This window comes from Zootoca vivipara, chromosome 2, assembly GCF_965207765.1.
Source record: "Zootoca vivipara chromosome 2, rZooViv2.hap1.1, whole genome shotgun sequence".
In the NCBI taxonomy this organism is placed as follows: Eukaryota; Metazoa; Chordata; class Lepidosauria; order Squamata; family Lacertidae; genus Zootoca; species Zootoca vivipara.
The window spans coordinates 32,206,450-32,224,519 of record NC_142584.1 but is presented as its reverse complement, the minus strand read 5'-3'; the positions used below and the strand labels follow the sequence as shown (position 1 = coordinate 32,224,519).

The following is an 18,070-nucleotide window of genomic DNA, read 5'->3' as shown; positions in this document are numbered from 1 at the left end:
GAATCCCAGTCTAATGCTCTAACCATTACATGACACTGGCCATTCCTCTAAAGTTTATTTTGGAGATATCAGTTTATGCTAAACTATTTGAATGGAGAGGAGGATGTGCACCCAGCTGTATATAATGGAGTAAAATAAAGCAAGAGGCGGCAACGTTAGGAGTTAGGGTTGTCACCTGTCCTGTATAATACAGGATTGTCCTGTATCTCAATGTAAAATGCTACATCCACAGAGAAAAATAATCTACCTTATTTTTGCAGAAATGTAAGCTGCAATCATATGCATGCTTACCTGGATCAAGCCCCGCTGAACATTGTGGGACTTTTGAGTAAACATGCATAGGAGTGTGTTCTGTTATAGCTCCTTTTTAGCATTTTCCCTCTGCAGAAAAAGTGCTATGTGGAGCTCCAGTGACTGCACACTCTCCCCCCCCCCCAGTGAGTTGTCCCCATAATAGTATAATTTCACTATCTAGATTCTAGAACAAACATGGCAATAAGGAAGGAAGGCAGGTGTCCCTTAGTTATATGTTTGCCTCTTTTTCTGGAATCAAAAATCGTCACAACTTCAGATGGGGCTTTAAATGAACTGACCAGATACAGGTACTAAATATTTTTTCCAAAGCGTGGCAAAGTCGAAAGGATTCAAAGGTGGCGAGTGAGGAGATATTTCTTAGTTGCATGCTGAGGACCCTCCTAATATAAAAATGGAACATAAGAAGCTGCCTTATAACATTAGTCCCTCTAGCCCAATATTGTCAACACTGGCTGGCAGCTGCTCCCCAAGGTTTCAAGCAGAGGTCTTTTCTTGCACACCCCAAAGATGCTGGGGATTGAACCTGAGACTATCCTGTATGCAAAACAGATACCCTGCCACTTAGCTATAATTTTTCTCCAACACAAAAAAGGGGATTACCCCAAACTGCCTTCTGGAACATAACTTGACATCTGTCACAATAGCATCTAAGCAGCATACTGTATATCACTAGGTGATATCACTGTTTGAGGGAGGTTTTTCCCTAACAATCAAGTGTATAATTTTTTTAAAAAATGAAATGAAGAAGTAAGTAAATAAAACTCTTTGTAAGCATTTGCTCCCAGGACAGTTACCTCACAGCTCTCGAGCTTCTAGTTCCCATTTCTGTGATGCCCCATAAAGTTAAGGTGAGCACAATAATAAAGCCAAACTTAAATAGACTAAGTTAGGTTAAGATCCACTGAAATCACTTGAGCTTCTCAATCAATAAACACGTTTAGGATGGGGAGTTTTTACACTTGAGTACTGATCTCTCAGCTCTGACACTTTTTTAAAAACACATTTGTTCCCCATGGCAACCAGGGACAAAATAAGAACATAACTCTACCTGACTCCCCATCCCTATGAAGAATCCTGTGGTAGTAACTACACACCTGTATATACTCTGACTGAAAGATGCGTGTACGGTTCTCGCACTTCTTTTCATTCAGCCAAAATCAAGCACCCCGCCCCCTCCAAAACCGCCCCCCTCTCTCTGCGCCTCCCCGCTTCGTCCCCTCACCTTTTAGGGTTCCCAGCAGCGGTTCTTTGGCACTCATGCTGCCCCCCTCGCCCTCCCCAACCTTCAGCAGATGTTAACTTGGAGCAGCTTCTAGGGAACCGCCGCTAGTGTCTCCACCCCGTGGAAACCGACCTGAAGCAGCCCCTTCCGCAAACACAAGGCAGCGTTCTGGGAGAGGCCATTATCCCTGTAAGGGGGGGGGGGGGCGAGAGAGGAAAAATACAACGAGCAGGAAGAAGTGAACATGTTGAGGCTTGATGGGCGGGAATCAACGGGGGAGGAACACATCGGCAGGTTTTGCAGTTGTTATGAATATTTTACCTAGCCCCCGGAATAATGATTAAATACTGGCAATTGCTCGCCCTTCTCCCCCATTTAGGCCATTCCGCCAGTTTTGGAACGTTGATACTTCACCCGCAACAAGTCCCGAACCGGAGAGCAAAGACTTTAGCTGCCTGAAACTCAGTGTTCGCTTTCAGTGGGTTTACGTTTAGCTGAAGGAAACGGGCACTGCCGGATTTACCTATAAGCTAAACAAGCTATAGCTAGGGCCCCACACTCTTGGGGGCCCCCAAAAAAATTGAAGAAAAAAAAACTGGGTGTACATTTCCAAAATATAAGATAAAAAACAAATAAAATAAAACCTACATACAGCATCAGTGCTTTGTGTTGTGTAATAAAATAATAATAATAATAATAATAATAATAATAATAAGCCACTCTGGGCAGCTTCCAAAAGAACAGAACAATAGAATGCAATAATCTATTAAACATTAAAAGTTTCCCTAAACAGGGCTGCCTTCAGGTGTCTTCTAAAAGTCTGGTAGTTGTTTTTCTTTTTGACATCTGGTGGGAGGGCGTTCCACAGGGTGGAATGCCACTACCGAGAAGGCCCTCTGCCTGGTTCCCTGTAACTTGGATTCTCGTGGTGAAGGAACCGCCAGAAGGCCCTCAGCACTGGACTTCAGTATCCGGGCAGAACAATGGGGGTGGAGACGCTCCTTCAGGTATACTGGACCGAAGCCATCATCACTGGACCGAGCCTATATCATATAGGCTCCATGGTGTAAGTAATGGACCCTGCCTGCTAGCCTGCTCCCTAAAATATCACTGGTTTGCTCTTTTTTATATATAGGGTGCCTGCATTCTGCATTAGATAAGGTAAAGGGACCCCTGACCATTAGGTCCAGTCATGACCGACTCTGGTGTTGCGGCGCTCATCTCATGTTATTGGTCGAGGGAGCCGGCGTACAGTTTCCAGGTCATGTGCCCAGCATGACAAAGCCGCTTCTGGTGACCCAGAGCAGCACACGGAAACACCGTTTACCTTCCCGCTGTAGCGGTACCTATTTATCTGCTTGCACTATGAAGTGCTTTCAAACTGCTAGGTTGGCAGGAGCTGGGACCAAGCAACGGGAGCTCACCCCGTCGCGGGGATTCGAACCACCGACCTTTTGATCAGCAAGCCCTAGGCTCAGTGGTTTAACCCAGAGTGTCACCCACACCCCACATTCTGCATTAGATACCCATAAATTACCATATAGCATATATTCAACACAAAAAAACAGTGACAATTTGTTGTTGACAAAGGACAGCTGGACATATAAAGGGCTCTATTACCTTCAGTAGCTTAAGGCCTCATCAAACCTAAATCCAGCCGTGGAGACGAGGGTCGTTTTCTGCCACGTATACTGCCACGTTAGTACTGCCACTGGTCCCTTAATATCTGCTCTCACTCTCCCAAATTTTTGCCAAACAGCTCTTTGCTTAGGCCAACCGTTTCCCATTTATAAGCGCAATCCCTAGCAAGGAACGAATTCTTGAAACAAATGTTCTGCTGCAGCAGGGATGGGGAAAGTGTGGCCCTTCAGGTGCTGAGCAGACTCCCAACTCCCATTGGCCTCAGCCAGCATGGCCTACGGCCACGGATGGTTGTACTCTAACAACATATGGAAGGTCACAGGATTCCCAAGCAACCAGTGGTCAGAATAAGGCTGTACCTAGGACCCTCATACCTACGGGACCGCCTCTCTTGGTATGCCCTGCGGAGGACCTTAAGGTCCATAAATAACAACACTTTAGAGGCCCCGAGCCTCAAGGAGGTTAGATTGGTCTCAACTAGGCCCAGGGCCTTTTCAGCACTGGCCCTGACTTGGTGGAACACTCTTGTCACAAGAGACCACGGCCTTGCGGGATTTGACATCTTTCCGCAGGGCCTGTAAGACAGAGGTGTTCCACCTGGCCTTTGGCTTAGACTCACTCTGACCCCTTATATGAGATTTGGTATATAAATTTTCCCTTTACTTTTTTGCTGGCCCATGTAGGACTAGCATGTATAGCTGGCTCGGGTAAATATCTGATGTTTCCGCCCTTTATGGTCTTGATTTATGGGCTACTACTAAAATGAGGCTGCATTTTAAGCCATATTTTAATTAACTGTTTGTTTCTTGTTGTTTTCTACTAAATTTTATTGTAATTTATATTTGGTGTTAGCCGCCCTGAGCCCGGCCCTGGCTGGGGTGGGTGGGGTATAAATAAATATTATTATTATTATTATTATTATTATTATTATTATTTTGTTTACTTTGCATCCAATGCACTCCTACCCCTGGTTTGTGAAAGCTTGGATTTCACACAATGACAGTCACAATCCATATCTATCCTGCAGTTTCTTCAGAAATACAGTGTTTTGATGCATTTTCCTCCAAACCAGCTTCAATTAAAAAACCTAAGCCATATGAAGGCATCCATGCTCCCTTTCCAACCATATTGATGTCTACAATGTGTAAATCAGGTTTGAAACACAGACGGGAAATGACCTCACTGGGTTTTAAACTGTGTACACAGCATAAGTTGCTTATCAGGTTTGGCAAGCCTCTGCTTAACAGCTTCAGAGCACAGGTTGGATTCAGATTTAGAAATTCATTCTGAATCCAACTCTATGTACACTGTTACTAGTGAACAGATATTCCTTTACCCTTTTGCTTTGGGATCACATCTCTACAAGGAAAAAACAAAACAAAAACAAGATTCAATGTTATAAGCATGCAACAATGCACTCCAAGGCATACTCTGAAGAATACTGGCTTTCAATGAAGCTGCCTTCCAGTTTAGTGTGCAAAGGAGGGGTGGTAAATCTGTGAACCCGCAAATGCTGTTGTACAATCGCAATCAACCCCAGCTAGCATAGCTATTGGTCAGGGATGATGGGAGTTGGAGTCCAGCAGCATCCTGAGGACCACACATATTCTGGCCCTGGGCTACAGGATTCCAACCTTGGTTATTTTAAGGTGTTTTTAATATATTTTTGCAGTAAACCACCATTATGTACAGTATTTGAAGGACAGAATGTGATTTTAAGTTTCAATTACATTTTTACCCCAAAAACTAAATAAACAAACTGAACAATTCTGGACTGGTTCATAACGCAAATATCCACTCCCCAAGGTTATCAAATTATAGACACCGTTGGTGAGATGCTCCGTATTTTCAGACCCTAACTTAATTTTTAAAAATTGAGAAAGGGGTGGGTGTGCTGGAGGGGGGGGGAGACCTAATCCCATCTGCCATCGAACCTAATGCATTTTGATTATATGCAATTTTTACTTCAGGCACTATCACCCTGAGGTAACTGCCTCCTAAATTTAGAGTTGCTTGTGTAGTAACAACAGCGCATGAGAATATGTCGGGAGCATTATCTCCCTAGAGTAGAAAGGGAGAGAAAAAAGGCGCTCTGGCATTAGAGGAAGGCCTCAGAATCAGGAGGGGTGTTTGAGGAACCACATGATGATGAAACCCATCTCTTCAAAACAAAAAACCAAAGCCCCAGGAAGGCATTTCCTTCGCGTCGCTGGCCGCGAATTCTTTTTCTTTTGCTCGCTTACATGTTGGTACTCCTCCGTGAATGTCAGGAATATTGGGGTAGCTGCAGGAGGAGCCGGTGTAACAACTCAGAAGTTCCTCATTGTGAGTAGCAGCCCCGTCGCAAGCGCGGGAGAAAGGCGAATAATTTGCAGAGGCAGAGCCGGCAAGAGGCCTGGCGCCCCCTGGAGGTCAGTTGCGGCCGTCCATGGGCGGAGCAGCGGGCTCCATTTCCCCAGAACAGGAAGCGAGAGGCGACCCGGAGAAGAGACAGGCGGACGCGCGGGCTATGCGGAGATCGTCCTGTTGTGCAATGTTGCAATCTTTGCTCTTCTTCCTCCCGGTTTAGGAGGCGGAGAGACCCGCTCCCTCCTGATCCTTTGCCCTCAAGCGGAGGCACTTCGGAATCTGGCCCCCGAGAGCATGGAAAGTCCAAGTGGACCCGAGCAGGGCTCGCTGCTGGCGGCCGCCCGGGGGGCTTACAGGACCTTTTTCGGAGGGGTGGATCCCCAGATCGCGGTGTCGGCTCCGGGAAGGGTGAACTTGATTGGGGAGCACACGGATTACAACCAGGGGTTCGTGCTGCCTATGGTAAGAGAGGGTGGCGTGCAGAAGGAAAGACAGACAGAAAGAAAGGGGCAGGTACTGTGCCCGGCTGTTCTTTCTTGAATCCTACAAATCCCGGCTTTCGCTAGTCACAATTCGGCGGAAGCGGAGGAGAGGAGAGCCGTCGTTTTCTGAAAGCAACGCTGCAGGCAGCAGTAGCCTTCCTTGACACGGGACTGACGAAGTTGCCTCGCCTGCCCGGTACAGCATTTTTGTTAGCTGGCAGGTGCAGTTGTTGGACCCGTTTGCAGAGGCCCCCAATACAACCTCTCCAAAATATGTTTGATCCCCATGGGCGTAGCCGGGGGGGCAGCTGTAAAACAATAGAAATACTTAATTGATCAATCACATCGGTTCTGCCCCCCCCCTAACGAAAGTCCTGTTCGTCCCCACCCCGCGTCAAAAATCCTGGCTGCGTCCGCATGTTTGATCCCATTAATTAATCACAGTTTGAGCGTGGGTTGAGATGGCTCTCTGAAGCCACGGCCCAAAGGTACGCAAATTCAGCCAAAAAAGCAAGAAACAAACATATGAAGTTTTGCTTCAGTACAGTACCTGTTCCTTCACTATACACTTGGTCTGCTGTGAGTAAGACCAATGCATGGAATACAACCCATAGGATAAGTTAAATTTAGAGGCAAAAATACATTTATTGGAAGATGGATACCAGTCTGTGATCTTCACTCCCTGAGCTCTACTGCAAGGGAAGTTATACAGTATTGGAGTAGAGACTCAAGCTGCACTGCAAGTCATTTTGGCTCCAATTGCAAGCCCTTCTAGGAATGACCTTGGAGTCGGCATCCCATCATGGGGAAGCAATGTGCCTCTGAATATACTGAGGGAGGAGAGACAAACAGCAGAAAAAGGGTAATTGGCCTCAGATAGACTTTTGTTTATGGGTTTATCTGGCTGCTGTTGTGAGAAGTAGGATGCTGCACTACAGTAGATGGACCTTTGGTTTCTCCCCAGTTTGGTTCCTCTTATGTTCAAAGGGACCTCTCGTGTGCCTTTTAAAGAAAATATTGTTTATTTCCAGTTTGCCCCCTACAAAAAAATTACCAACCTGTAAACCTCATTTCTTGAAGAACTGAAACAATCCCAACTATTCTGAAGCAGCAATATTTTTATTTTACACCACCTTCTTCTTCTTTGGCGATCACTCGTATCCGAGTAAGATTGTCTTCCATAAACATGGTTTCAACAATGGGTCCGTAAGTGACTGTGGAGGCCAATTCTGGATCCACATGTCCTTCCACAGTGGGGACATTGGTTTCCAGGCGGGAGTTGATCACGGTGTGGATTTGCCAAGCGCACCTTCCTCTTAGCATGTTTCTCCCTTGCGTCCTGAGATCGAGTGTCTTCAAAGCCCATGACACCTTTGGTAAAGGCTGTTCTCCAACTGGAGCGCTTGCAGGCCAGTGTTTCCCAGTTGTCAGTGTTTATATACTACATTTTTAAAGATTTGCCTTGAGACAGTCTTTAAACCTCTTTTGTTGACCACCAGCATTACGCTTTCCATTTTTAAGTTCAGAATAGAGTAGTTGCTTTGGAAGACGATCATCAGGCATCCACACAACATGTAGTATTTTACATACTACACAGCCGAGAGAGAGAGAGAGAGAGAGAGAGAGAGAATAAGCATCCCCCTCCCACATTTCAGCCTCAAAGTCTTCCAGAGCAGCTTATGGTCAGTAATAAGGGGGGGGAACCTTAAATGTTTTAAAATCAGCTGCCTCTTTTCCACACACTTCAGCACTGTCACTTTGCCCAGAAATCAAGCACATACCTTAACGTGCAACATCTACCTCTATTCAGATTATATGTAGCCAAACTCTTAACTTTGTTCATGCAGAGCACTATAAATCACTTCCTATCCCCAAACCTCCAAACATTATCCCCGTTGAAATAGATTGCTGTGTTATGTGTGTGAGAGATCTCCAGAACATAGAGGATGAATAAGGCTGTACTGTATTAATTGCAAATGTACATAGTTTTCCTCTGACCTGACTGACCGCTGCTGCTGGACCTAGCCTGGACAAACTGCAGAGATTCCGTGGACTAGGAAATGAGGTAGAAGAAAGTGCATTAAAGGAAGGGGGGAAATAGCAGCTCTTTAGGACCCAGGGATTTCTAACTCCTAATGTTGAAACAAATCACTATTCAGTCACAACTCTGACTTGATTTGTTGGCTAAAAAATGGCTTTTAAAAACCCCTGCAAGAGCAGCCAGCCTGGTTCATCTGTCAGACATGCGTAGAAGCTACTTCCGGTGCCGCGATGCTGCTGATCCCGCATTTTTCAGCGGGAGACTTGACAGCTATGTCTTCCATCTGCTCCCTGTTATCTGTACTCATTTCCAACCATACAAAACACCATTTGGTAGGTGGTTTGCATAGCCCTTGTTCCTGTTTGGTATCATGAGAGATTCAGTCATTGACTCTTCCTTCAGGCCTTGCAGATGGGAACCATGGTGGTTGGGAGCCCGAGAGAAGATGGAATCATATCCATAGTCACAACCGCACAGGGAGCAGATGAGCCTAAAAAGGTGACATTTCCAGTTCCCGTGGAAGGTGCCAGCTTGGAGCCAGGAGAACCTCGCTGGGCAAACTATGTCAAAGGGGTGATTCAGCATTATCAGGGTAAGATCTAGACTCAGCTAGCAATTGAGGCGGGTGTGCTGTTTGGGATGGAGACAACCAATGACGTCACCTGCTGGAGATGAAAAGAATCCCCCACCCCAAAAAGCCAACCACAACAACATGTGGATGGTAGATGTGTCAGTGATGATGAGAGTGAGGTGGAATCTACACACATATAAAAATGCTGTGAAAATGTTAAGGGTACTGAGAGTGGTTAGGAAACCCCTATTCCGCTCACAGAGCTACAATTCTCAAAGAGTCATTCCCTCTTCCCAGGGAACTCTAGGAATCACAGCTCTGCTAGGGGGATGGGGTCTCCTAGTGACTCACAATCCCCTTAAATGTGTAGTGCGGATGGGAACCGAATCATGCATTTGCGTGTCGAGACCCCGCAACCACCCCCTCAGGGAGGAATAAAAACACTAGGGCACGTGATATAAGGTTAATGTTATTGGGCAAATTTAGGCCACAACTTTATTGGTTACAGAATGTGAGCGGTATAGGCTAAGGCATTGAGTAGACCAGGCTATATTTGACTCCTGCCCGCTGCGCAGGAAGTCTGGTAGGGTAAACCACTGGTAAGAGGAGCCCCATCGATGCAAACCAACTCGAGCTCCCCCCTGGGTTCTCAGAAGAGCTGTGGCATGGCCCTAGCCCCACCCCGGGCTTCGGACAAGATCCACACCCCCAGATTCCTTTAATGGAATACACCTAAGCATGGAGGGGCAGGCAATGGCCAGGCCTTCCCTCCCCCATCAGAAGGTCACCCAATGCCTAACCACAAAACCGTACAAAGTTGTGACGTTTGCTACAAGGTAGGCGAAAACCAAATGGCCTGAGCCAATTTGCCAAGTGGAAAATTTCCTACCAGCCCCCTCAATGGCGACCAACCGAGGTCCATAGCAAGACCATTAAAGACTAAACCTGCAAATAGGGAGCGAGGGTGGGAGATGGAGAATGCGAACCAAGAGGATGTCTCTTGGATCGCGCCTCTACTTAAACTGCTTAAATCCAGTTCTTCAAAGTGGCACATCACGGTCAGGCCTGTAATTTGAGTATCTACCGGTATGCCTAACTGAACTATTCTAAAATGTTTTGTGTGCCGTCTTGTTTTAAAATATTTTGTTCTCTCCCTGTTGCTTTGCTATCCCTTTATAGCTGGCCCTCTCCCAGGCTTCAATGCAGTCATAGCCAGCAATGTTCCGCTCGGTGGCGGTCTGTCAAGTTCAGCTTCCTTGGAAGTGGCTACTTACACATTTCTGCAGGAGTTGTGTCCAGGTAGGAAACAATACTGGTTTTAGTCTAGAACTTAAACACAAAAAATCCAGGGTCTTTTACTATCTACCATGTTAGCTAAGGGGAACTACTGGTAGTTGGAGCATAGTGGAACATAGCTCAGTGATAGAACACAGGCTTCGCATGCAGAATGTCTTTGGTCCGGTCCCTGGGATCCTGAAGTCAGCCATACAGACAAGCAGTCTGAACTTGTAACAGGCAACTTGCTATGTTCCTTATTTCACACATCTCTTTTGCCACTGTTGGGAAATGATGAATTAGTTCAACATTTGGTTTAATCTGGTTAGACTCTAGCCTTTGTTTTGCATCCAGTTCTGGAAGTTAAGCGTAGTTTAGGAATAACCTAAAGCAGTAATACGGAGCCTGTGGACCTCCAGGTGTCATTGGACTCCAACTCCCATCATTCCAGCTAGGTTGGCCAGTGGTTAAGGATGATGGGATTTGTATTCCAACAACATTTGAAGGGCTGCAGGTCCCCCAGCCCTGACATGATGCCAAAAGTCGGCGCTCTGTCCATTGCACAGAAGTACTAATCTGCCTGTGAATGTCTCTCCTTTTCGTTAACACAGATGATGGGGATCCTGTAACTAAGGCATTAGTATGCCAGAAAGCGGAGCACACCTTCGCAATGATGCCTTGTGGTATCATGGACCAGTTCATCTCTGTGATGGGGAAGGAGGGCCATGCCTTGCTGATAGACTGCAGGTCAGGACATTGCAATAGCGCTAGAGAAAATCTATATATATATGAATGTAAACTGGGTGTGTCTGTTCATCTCCAATGTTCAACGAAACCGCTTAACCAATTGCATTCAAATTTTGACACAAAGTCAAATATGACTACGAGAGCAAGCCCATACCATTTTCAAAGACAGATGTCACACCTGGGCCAGGTAAAAAAAAAACCCAAAATGTGTTCCAGAACTCACAAATCAGACAAAGTGCATGCTGGGAGCACAGGAGAGGTTGCAAAACAGCGCCCTCTAGCGACAGCTACACTGGTACTGCACCTAGGAAAACTTCCATCTCCACAGCATCTCGGCTTGGCTTTCCAGACTGGGCTGAGTGGAGGTGGGGGCTCGCTTGGGGGGGTGGGGGGAGGGGTGGGATAGGTCGTGGGTTAGGACAGGGTGGGGCCAATCATAGAGATGAGCTGGGGTGGGGGGAGGAGGGGCCAGGATGGGTCATGGGTTGGGACAGGGTGGTGGGAGTCACAGGGATGCACCTGTGTAAACAGAACATGGGTAAAACGGGGACTCTGAAGGTGAGGGGAGTCTGAAGGGGGACTCTGAGGCTCCATTTAACAGACTGAGCCACAGCAACGCGTGGCAGGGCCAGCTAGTGTAAGCATATATCTCTCTTTCCTGCCATGTGATACCCAAAATCTTCCTGACAGACAGATGGCAACAACAACAAAGCATATAGTGTATGAGTCAACCTGGGATGGTGACATGCTAGGGCATGGTGAGTGGTGGGAAGAGTTAACCCCATTCTGGCGCTGTGGTCCTTATCTGAATGGGGACACCCCCAAAGCTGCTATTTTCTATATTGTAAAGGGATGGGAGAACCAGCCATGGATCTTTTGCTGTCTTGTCTAGTTTAGGCGCAAAATACTCAGAAAAAGAGATGCTCTGCTTTCAAGAGGGGTCTCTGCCCTAAAGTGTGTGTAACCTAAAACTTTCCTGTGTGATGGAAAGCTAAAAGAAGAAAGAGTGTTCCCCTGGAATGCAGTGAGCTGTAAAAACATTCACACACACACATAGTAGCTTTGAAATGCAGGATGCAGGTTTAAAAAGCTCCCTGCATCTTTTACCTTGTTGTGCTGTCTGATTTTCAGGTCACTGGAGACTTCCCTGTTGCCTTTGGCTGACCCAGATGTAGTTGTACTCATCACCAACTCCAATGTGCGGCACACCTTGACGGGCAGTGAATACCCCACCCGTCGGCGCCAGTGTGAAGAGGCAGCGAAGGTGCTTGGCAAGGAAAGCCTGAGAGAAGCCACTATGGCAGACTTAGAGGGTACGTATTGTTAAATACGCTGTGGTTTAACCCACAGCAGGTGGTCCTGTGGGTTAAACCACAGAGCCTAGGGCTTGCCGATCAGAAGATCGGCGGTTCGAATCCCGGCGATGGGGTGAGCTCCCATTGCTCGGTCCCAGCTCCTGCCAACCTAGCAGTTTGAAAGCACGTCAAAGTGCAAGTAGATAAATAGGTACTGCTACAGCGGGAAGGTAAACAGCGTTTCCGTGCACTGCTCTGGTTCGCCAGAAGTGTCTTAGTCATGCTGGCCACATGACCTGGAAGCTGTACGCCGGCTCCCTCGGCCAGTAAAGCGAGATGAGCGCCGCAACCCCAGAGTCATCTGCAACTGGACCTAATGGTCAGGTGTCACCTTTACCTTTGTTGTTAAAATACAGAAGTCTCTCTCTCTCTCTCTCTCTCTCTCTCTCTCTCTCTCTCTCTCTCTCTCTCTCTCTCTCTGTGTGTGTGTGTGTGTGTGTGTGTGTGTGTGTGTGTGTGTGTGTAGGAGACATAATGGGTCCCTGCCTTCAAAATTTATTGAAATAACACCTCTCTATCCCTGAGCAAAGGGGAATGGGCAACAGAGGGACAGTGATCTTGATAGGTCCTTGAGAACATAGTCAGGCAGAATTTTTGAGTTGTATCCAGGAAAATAATGGTGCAAACAGAACAACTTTTGCTGGCACAGCAGAACTTCCCCTACCTCTCCTGAAACCCCAACTCGCCCCAGATCTGTTCTGGGGGTTCCCCCAATGGTTTGGAGCAGATTTGGGCAGTGCAGAAACAAAAAAAAAGCGGGAAAGTTCCATTGCACAAGTAGAAGTTGTTCCACTCGTTCAACAACTTTGTTGGATTTTTCACCAAGCTGCTGTTTTTCTTATTAAAAGACAGATGGAGGAGAAAGTATAAATTTTCATAAATTGCAATGTAATTAAGAATAATTGTATATTTAAGATGTGTGTAACTCATAGTTTCTTTAAATACTAAAATATTCTCAAAAAAAGAGAGAGGATGGTGACTTTCAGATTTTCCACATTCTCAAATATTTTGTTGGGGCTCATATCTTTGTAGTTTATATGTGTTATATATCTAGCAATTCCACATAGAAAATTATTATTTGCTTTGTTCCCCGGCTAAAAGGAACTTTCTGTTATCTTTTCAAACACTGCATGAAACCAGAGTTTTTGCACTGCATCTCTATTTCGGCATTTCCCAGGGTTTTCTAGGAATGTATGATTATGAGTCCCACTGCCATGAACATAAAACCCATCGCCTCCTCACTTTTTAAAGATTTTTCTTCATCCCAAATGTAATACGGATTGCTTATTAACAGTGTTAATTCCCGTGCTGCTTTGTTGAAGCATTGAATGGTCGGAAACTTTGCTTCCAATTCTCCAACCTGTTTGAACATTGATATTTTCCCCCTCCCCATTTTTGCAGCTTCTAAGGCCTTGCTAAGTGAGTTGGTGTACCGGCGAGCCAGGCATGTCATTGGGGAAATCGAACGCACCTCCCGAGCTGCAGAGGCACTGCAGTCCAAGGACTATAAGAGATTTGGGCAACTGATGGTGGAGAGTCACAATTCCTTGCGGTAGGCTATTACCCCCAAAGATTACACAAAGGCTCCCCCCGTTGTGCTCAGGTTCTCTTGTGGGTTTCCCTGGTGGACCACTGTGATAACAGACTGCCTTGGGCCTGATGCGGCAGGGCTGTTCTTATGTTCATTTTAGGATTATTGATTTTTCAAAAATAAAAATTACAGAATCCAAGAGCCATTTCAAACATGATCCTAGATTCCAGCATGTAGGTCTGTGTCCTGCAGACATGCACTTTCCCATTACACACACATGCCTACAAGCCACAAATGACTCCAGCTACCTGGCACATGCATGCCAAGTGCACCCAGCGATATCAATGTGTGTAGATTGGTCCTACATGGAAGGGACTTCTGTGTAGGAATTTTACTGTGTGCGAAGTGGTGTCACCCTTGCAACTACGTATAATGACTGTAGTGTTGTGAAACCTGATTCTGTAACCCTACTGAGCCGCGAAGCTCACCAGCTGGCCTGGGGAAAGCCGCTGCATCTTAAGGCCATTCCAGACAATTGATTCAGGATCCGTTCGTCAGTAGAGTACCTCTGCTTGGAGAATGTTGCATTTTTTTCTGTACGTAAACGGCATTGGAATTTTGCTTCATGCAGAACCTTGTTTCGGTGTACTCCTAATACAACACTACCACCATCAGACACCTGTATCGTATATGGAGCAAAGAGTAGCCATAGCCTGTGGACAACCATACACTTCATGACAAACCCAGGCTCACAGCCACATATCATAGGGGAAAGGGCTCTGATTTGGAGAGTTGTCTACTATGTCATGCATTAGCAAGCACCGATTGAACAGCGCCTGTGACGTCACTGAAGATGAACAGCCTAGCTTCCTGCCCAGCGTGTCATTTTAAAACCATTTTTGAAGTATGACCTGTAATTCCCCCCCACACACTTATTTCAGTATTTCTTTGGAAGAATGCTGCCCACGGATGTCCACCCAGGTTCCAACAATCACCCCCCCCCAAACACACACTTTTGTTTTGCAATAATAGCCTTCACATCTAAGGGGAGCTGACTCACTGTTTTTCCCCTTAGAGATGACTATGACGTCAGCTGCCCAGAATTAGATGAACTTGTTTCTGCTGCTTTGGAGATCCCTGGAGTTTATGGCAGCAGAATGACTGGTGGGGGATTCGGAGGCTGCACTGTTACTCTGCTTGAATCTGGTGTAGCAGAAAAAGTCCAGAAGCATATCAAGGTATGTGACATAGACACAGAACAGTGTTTATCATACAGTGGTACCTCTGGTTGCGAACGGGATCCGTTCCGGAGGCCCATTCGCAGCATGAAAAACCCACAATCTGAAGCGCCGTATCTGTGCAGGTGCGTGGTACGATTTAGCACTTGTGCACATGCGCAAAGCACGATTTTGCGCTACTGCGCATGCGCGAGTGGCAAAACCCAGAAGTAACCCCTTCCGGTACTTCTGGGTCGCCGCGGGACGCAACCTGAAAAGATGTAACCCACAGCGGACGTAACATGAGGAGGTATGACTGTAATGGGGTGAGCAGTCTTCAGGCTGATCAGAGCTCCTAGAACGCTGGCATGCAAAACAATGTCTCAGTGGGACTGACGTAGAATTCACTGGAAAAACAACAACAACCTGCTTTGTTTTCCTGCAAGCAGTTCAGCCGTCTAATTTAGGGGAAGGAGAGCTCTTTGTTGTCGCTGTTAGTAAACCATTTGGAGTCTTGCTGATGTATTGCATGTTGCCTAGAGATCTGCCAACAGATCCCTGTGCTGCTCTGCCCTTATCTACAAAATACAGACAAGTGCTTCCTGAAGCCTGTAGTATGATAAGCCTCATCTGTATTTTCTGCCTATCTTTGATCTGACCTGGGAGTGCCTTTGAGCTGGACTGCAGTTACCCTTGCAATTGTGTCGGTTCCACAGTTAAGCACAACGTAATGAGAGAGAGAAGCTTCTTAGTGCTGCATTCCATATACAGTAATACCTCGGGTTACGAACATGATCCGTTCCGGGTCGCAGTTCGTAACCCGAACGCGACCCGAACTGCCATTTTGCGCATGCGCAAAGTGCTATTTTCGCGCTTTGCGCATGCGCAAATGCGCACGCTGCTTCTGCGCACGCACGTGCAGCGAAAATACTTACGGGTTTGCGCAGTTCGTAACCCGAGTTGTTCGTAACCCGAGGTGTTCGTAACCCGAGGTACGACTGTATAGTCAAAAGTAATTGTGATGGTAACAGTTGTCATGTATTGAAAAAGACAGAACTGCACCAAATATAGGGTGGTGTGTGCCTTTAACGGTTAAAAAAAAAGATATGCAACTTAATTTGTTTTTAAGGGGTGGAATATGCTGGTGAATAGTGCCAATCTTCCCACAGTTGTTTCTCTTAAAGCACTCCCCCCCCCCTTGGCTGAGCTTAAATACTGGAAGTCACTTTGTGTGCAGGGCCGGCCCTACCATTAGACAGGTTGAGGGGTCTTGTGTCAGGTAGGTGGCAGTGTCCCCTAAGTTAGCATGCTGTACTCTGGGATGGTGGAGGATGCTGACCTTTCACTAGTGTTGAAGTTAGGTTCAATTGCTAAACTGGTTAGTTTCTGTGTGTGCCATTTGATCCTCTCCCCCACCCCTCATCTGCACATCTTTTTGTTTGTTAAAACTTGGCCTCTAGCCCACACCTTCTTTCTTTACCATAAGGGCACTTCTGTGGCCAAAAACATACAACTGCCCTTTGACTATGCTGTAGTCTTATGAAAAGCTGTGGAATTGCATCATTATACAGTTCCATACCACCACCTGCCCTTGAGGACTTTTTGTTTTGACGTATTTTGTACTCACTGCTTATTTCAGACAGTTGCAACTTCTAACCTTTCTGGGTTTTTTTTAATCAATTAGGAAAAATACAGCAGGACAGCCACCTTCTATTTGACACAGCCTTCTGATGGAGCCAGAGTACATCCTCTGCAATGAGCCAGCTCCCAATCCCAACCGCTTCAGAGCAAGGGTTTTCTGTTGCTCTGGTACCAATGACACAGAGCACTGCAAAGGTCAGAGCCAGCTTCCCTGATCCATGTGCTTGAGACTCCAGTCAAAGACTTTCAAATTCTGATAAAAACTTGAACTCTTTCTTGTCTCTCTCTTTTAAATCTGGTTTTTACATGTAGAACCTTCCTTCCAGTCTGCTCTACTGAACAAAGGTCTCTTCTCCTGACTGTTTTACATTACAATTTGTGGTGGGGAATCTGTTCTTCATGTGAGGCCAGAACAGGCGTATTTTGCTGTGCTGTTTTGTGTTGGAAATGAGTTGAGGATAGTCATGCATGGCACTTTTTTACAGCCATCGCCCTTCCTCTACTTCTGGTTCCTGACATAAAGCAAATACTGTAGTATGATTAACTGACAGTGTTCTCGAAGCTACAAACATGAGTTTGACCACACTGCGGGAGGCAGTGGAAGACAGGAGTGCCTGGCGTGCTCTGGTCCATGGGGTCACGAAGAGTTGGACACGACTAAACGACTAAACAACAACAAATGATTAACTGAATTTCCCTGATGATTGGTTGGTTGGTAGGTAGTTCGTTCAGCCTCTTCTTTGTAAACTAAAGTAATATAAGAAGCTTCAAGGACAAGAGTCCTTCATTTACACCTCACAATGTGGCAAGTTATTCATATTCCAACCTAAATACCACAGATGGAATCCAGTGTTGCATGAGCAAATTTATGATTATGTGTTTTTCTTGAAGTTACCTACGATTTTACTACAAGGATGAGCTGCCTTAATTATTAGAAACTCTGCAATCCTCTGCATGTCTTCTCAGAATTAAGTCCCACTGACTTGATGGAGGCTCAGTGGCTACGGAATCCGTTCCGGAAGTCCGTTCGACTTCCAAAACATTTGGAAAGCAAGGCAAGGAAGCCCCTGCAGCCAATCGGAGGCCGTGTCAGATGTTTGGGTTCCAAAGAACGTTCACAAACCGGAACATAAACCGGGTTTGCGACGTTCAGGAGTCAAAACATTCGAGTCGCAAGGTGTTCGTCAACCAAGGTACTATAGTACAGTAAAAGTGCCCAGACTAATTATACTTTTAGAACTTTGTGGGTTCTAGAACTCGGTGCATTCTATAGTGATCTTGGAGAACAAAGAACTCTGTCACATGGCACAGTTCAGCTGCCCAGTAGGGTTCAACAGGAGTTAGGGCCCACTAACTGCTTTGGCTGTCCATAGGAATGGGAACAGCTATATGCAATGCCATTCCATCTATGGCCAGTTCCCTCTCCTGCCATAGCATTATCCCTCATGATTCCAAAAACACCCACTGTCATTTAAGCTGCATCAAAACTTCACATCAAGGACATGTAGGTGGGACTGTCAGAATCTTTTCGTAATGAATCTATAACATGTATTGCAGTTGCAAAACGGGGGAGGGTTGTTGTTTTTCCCTGAAGCAAAAATGTGACCTTTCCCAGTGGGCTCTGATTTTATAGGCTGTTATCAAATTAGCTTTTAAACCTGTGCCCTTTGGCTCAAGTCTTCC

General features: G+C 46.1%; 2 protein-coding genes across 4 annotated transcripts in view; one reads left to right on the top strand and one right to left on the bottom strand.

Moving 5' to 3' along the window:
* Positions 1-1,666, bottom strand: part of LOC118079844 (uncharacterized) — a 28,391-nt gene extending 26,725 nt beyond the window's left edge. For both annotated transcript variants that reach the window (XM_035104500.3, XM_060271839.2), the window contains exon 1: positions 1,538-1,666. In XM_035104500.3, coding sequence (XP_034960391.1) covers positions 1,538-1,574 — 37 coding nt within the window. In that variant the 5' untranslated portion in view covers positions 1,575-1,666. The remainder of the gene's footprint in view (positions 1-1,537) is intronic.
* Positions 1,667-5,607: 3,941 nt separating this feature from the next.
* GALK1 (galactokinase 1) lies at positions 5,608-16,661 on the top strand. 2 transcript variants are annotated; one of them, XM_035104495.3, is made up of 8 exons: positions 5,608-5,989; positions 8,453-8,642; positions 9,801-9,920; positions 10,508-10,643; positions 11,775-11,956; positions 13,400-13,550; positions 14,605-14,767; positions 16,431-16,661. In XM_035104495.3, exons 1-8 carry the CDS (start codon positions 5,822-5,824, stop codon positions 16,503-16,505), a joined length of 1,185 nt encoding a protein of 394 aa, XP_034960386.1. In that variant the 5' UTR covers positions 5,608-5,821; the 3' UTR covers positions 16,506-16,661. The 2 variants fall into 2 exon arrangements, with proteins under 2 accessions (XP_034960386.1, XP_088517696.1); XM_088661570.1 differs by having other exon boundaries at positions 5,621-6,205.
* Positions 16,662-18,070: the final 1,409 nt, after the last annotated feature.

Excerpts from the sequence above, each read along its gene's own strand:
- GALK1 (XM_035104495.3), top strand. The coding sequence starts at position 5,822 with ATGGAAAGTCCAAGTGGACCCGAGCAGGGCTCGCTGCTGGCGGCCGCC. Across the intron at positions 8,643-9,800 it reads GGTGATTCAGCATTATCAGG|CTGGCCCTCTCCCAGGCTTC; the intron begins GTAAGATCTAGA and ends ATCCCTTTATAG. Across the intron at positions 14,768-16,430 it reads AAGTCCAGAAGCATATCAAG|GAAAAATACAGCAGGACAGC; the intron begins GTATGTGACATA and ends TTAATCAATTAG.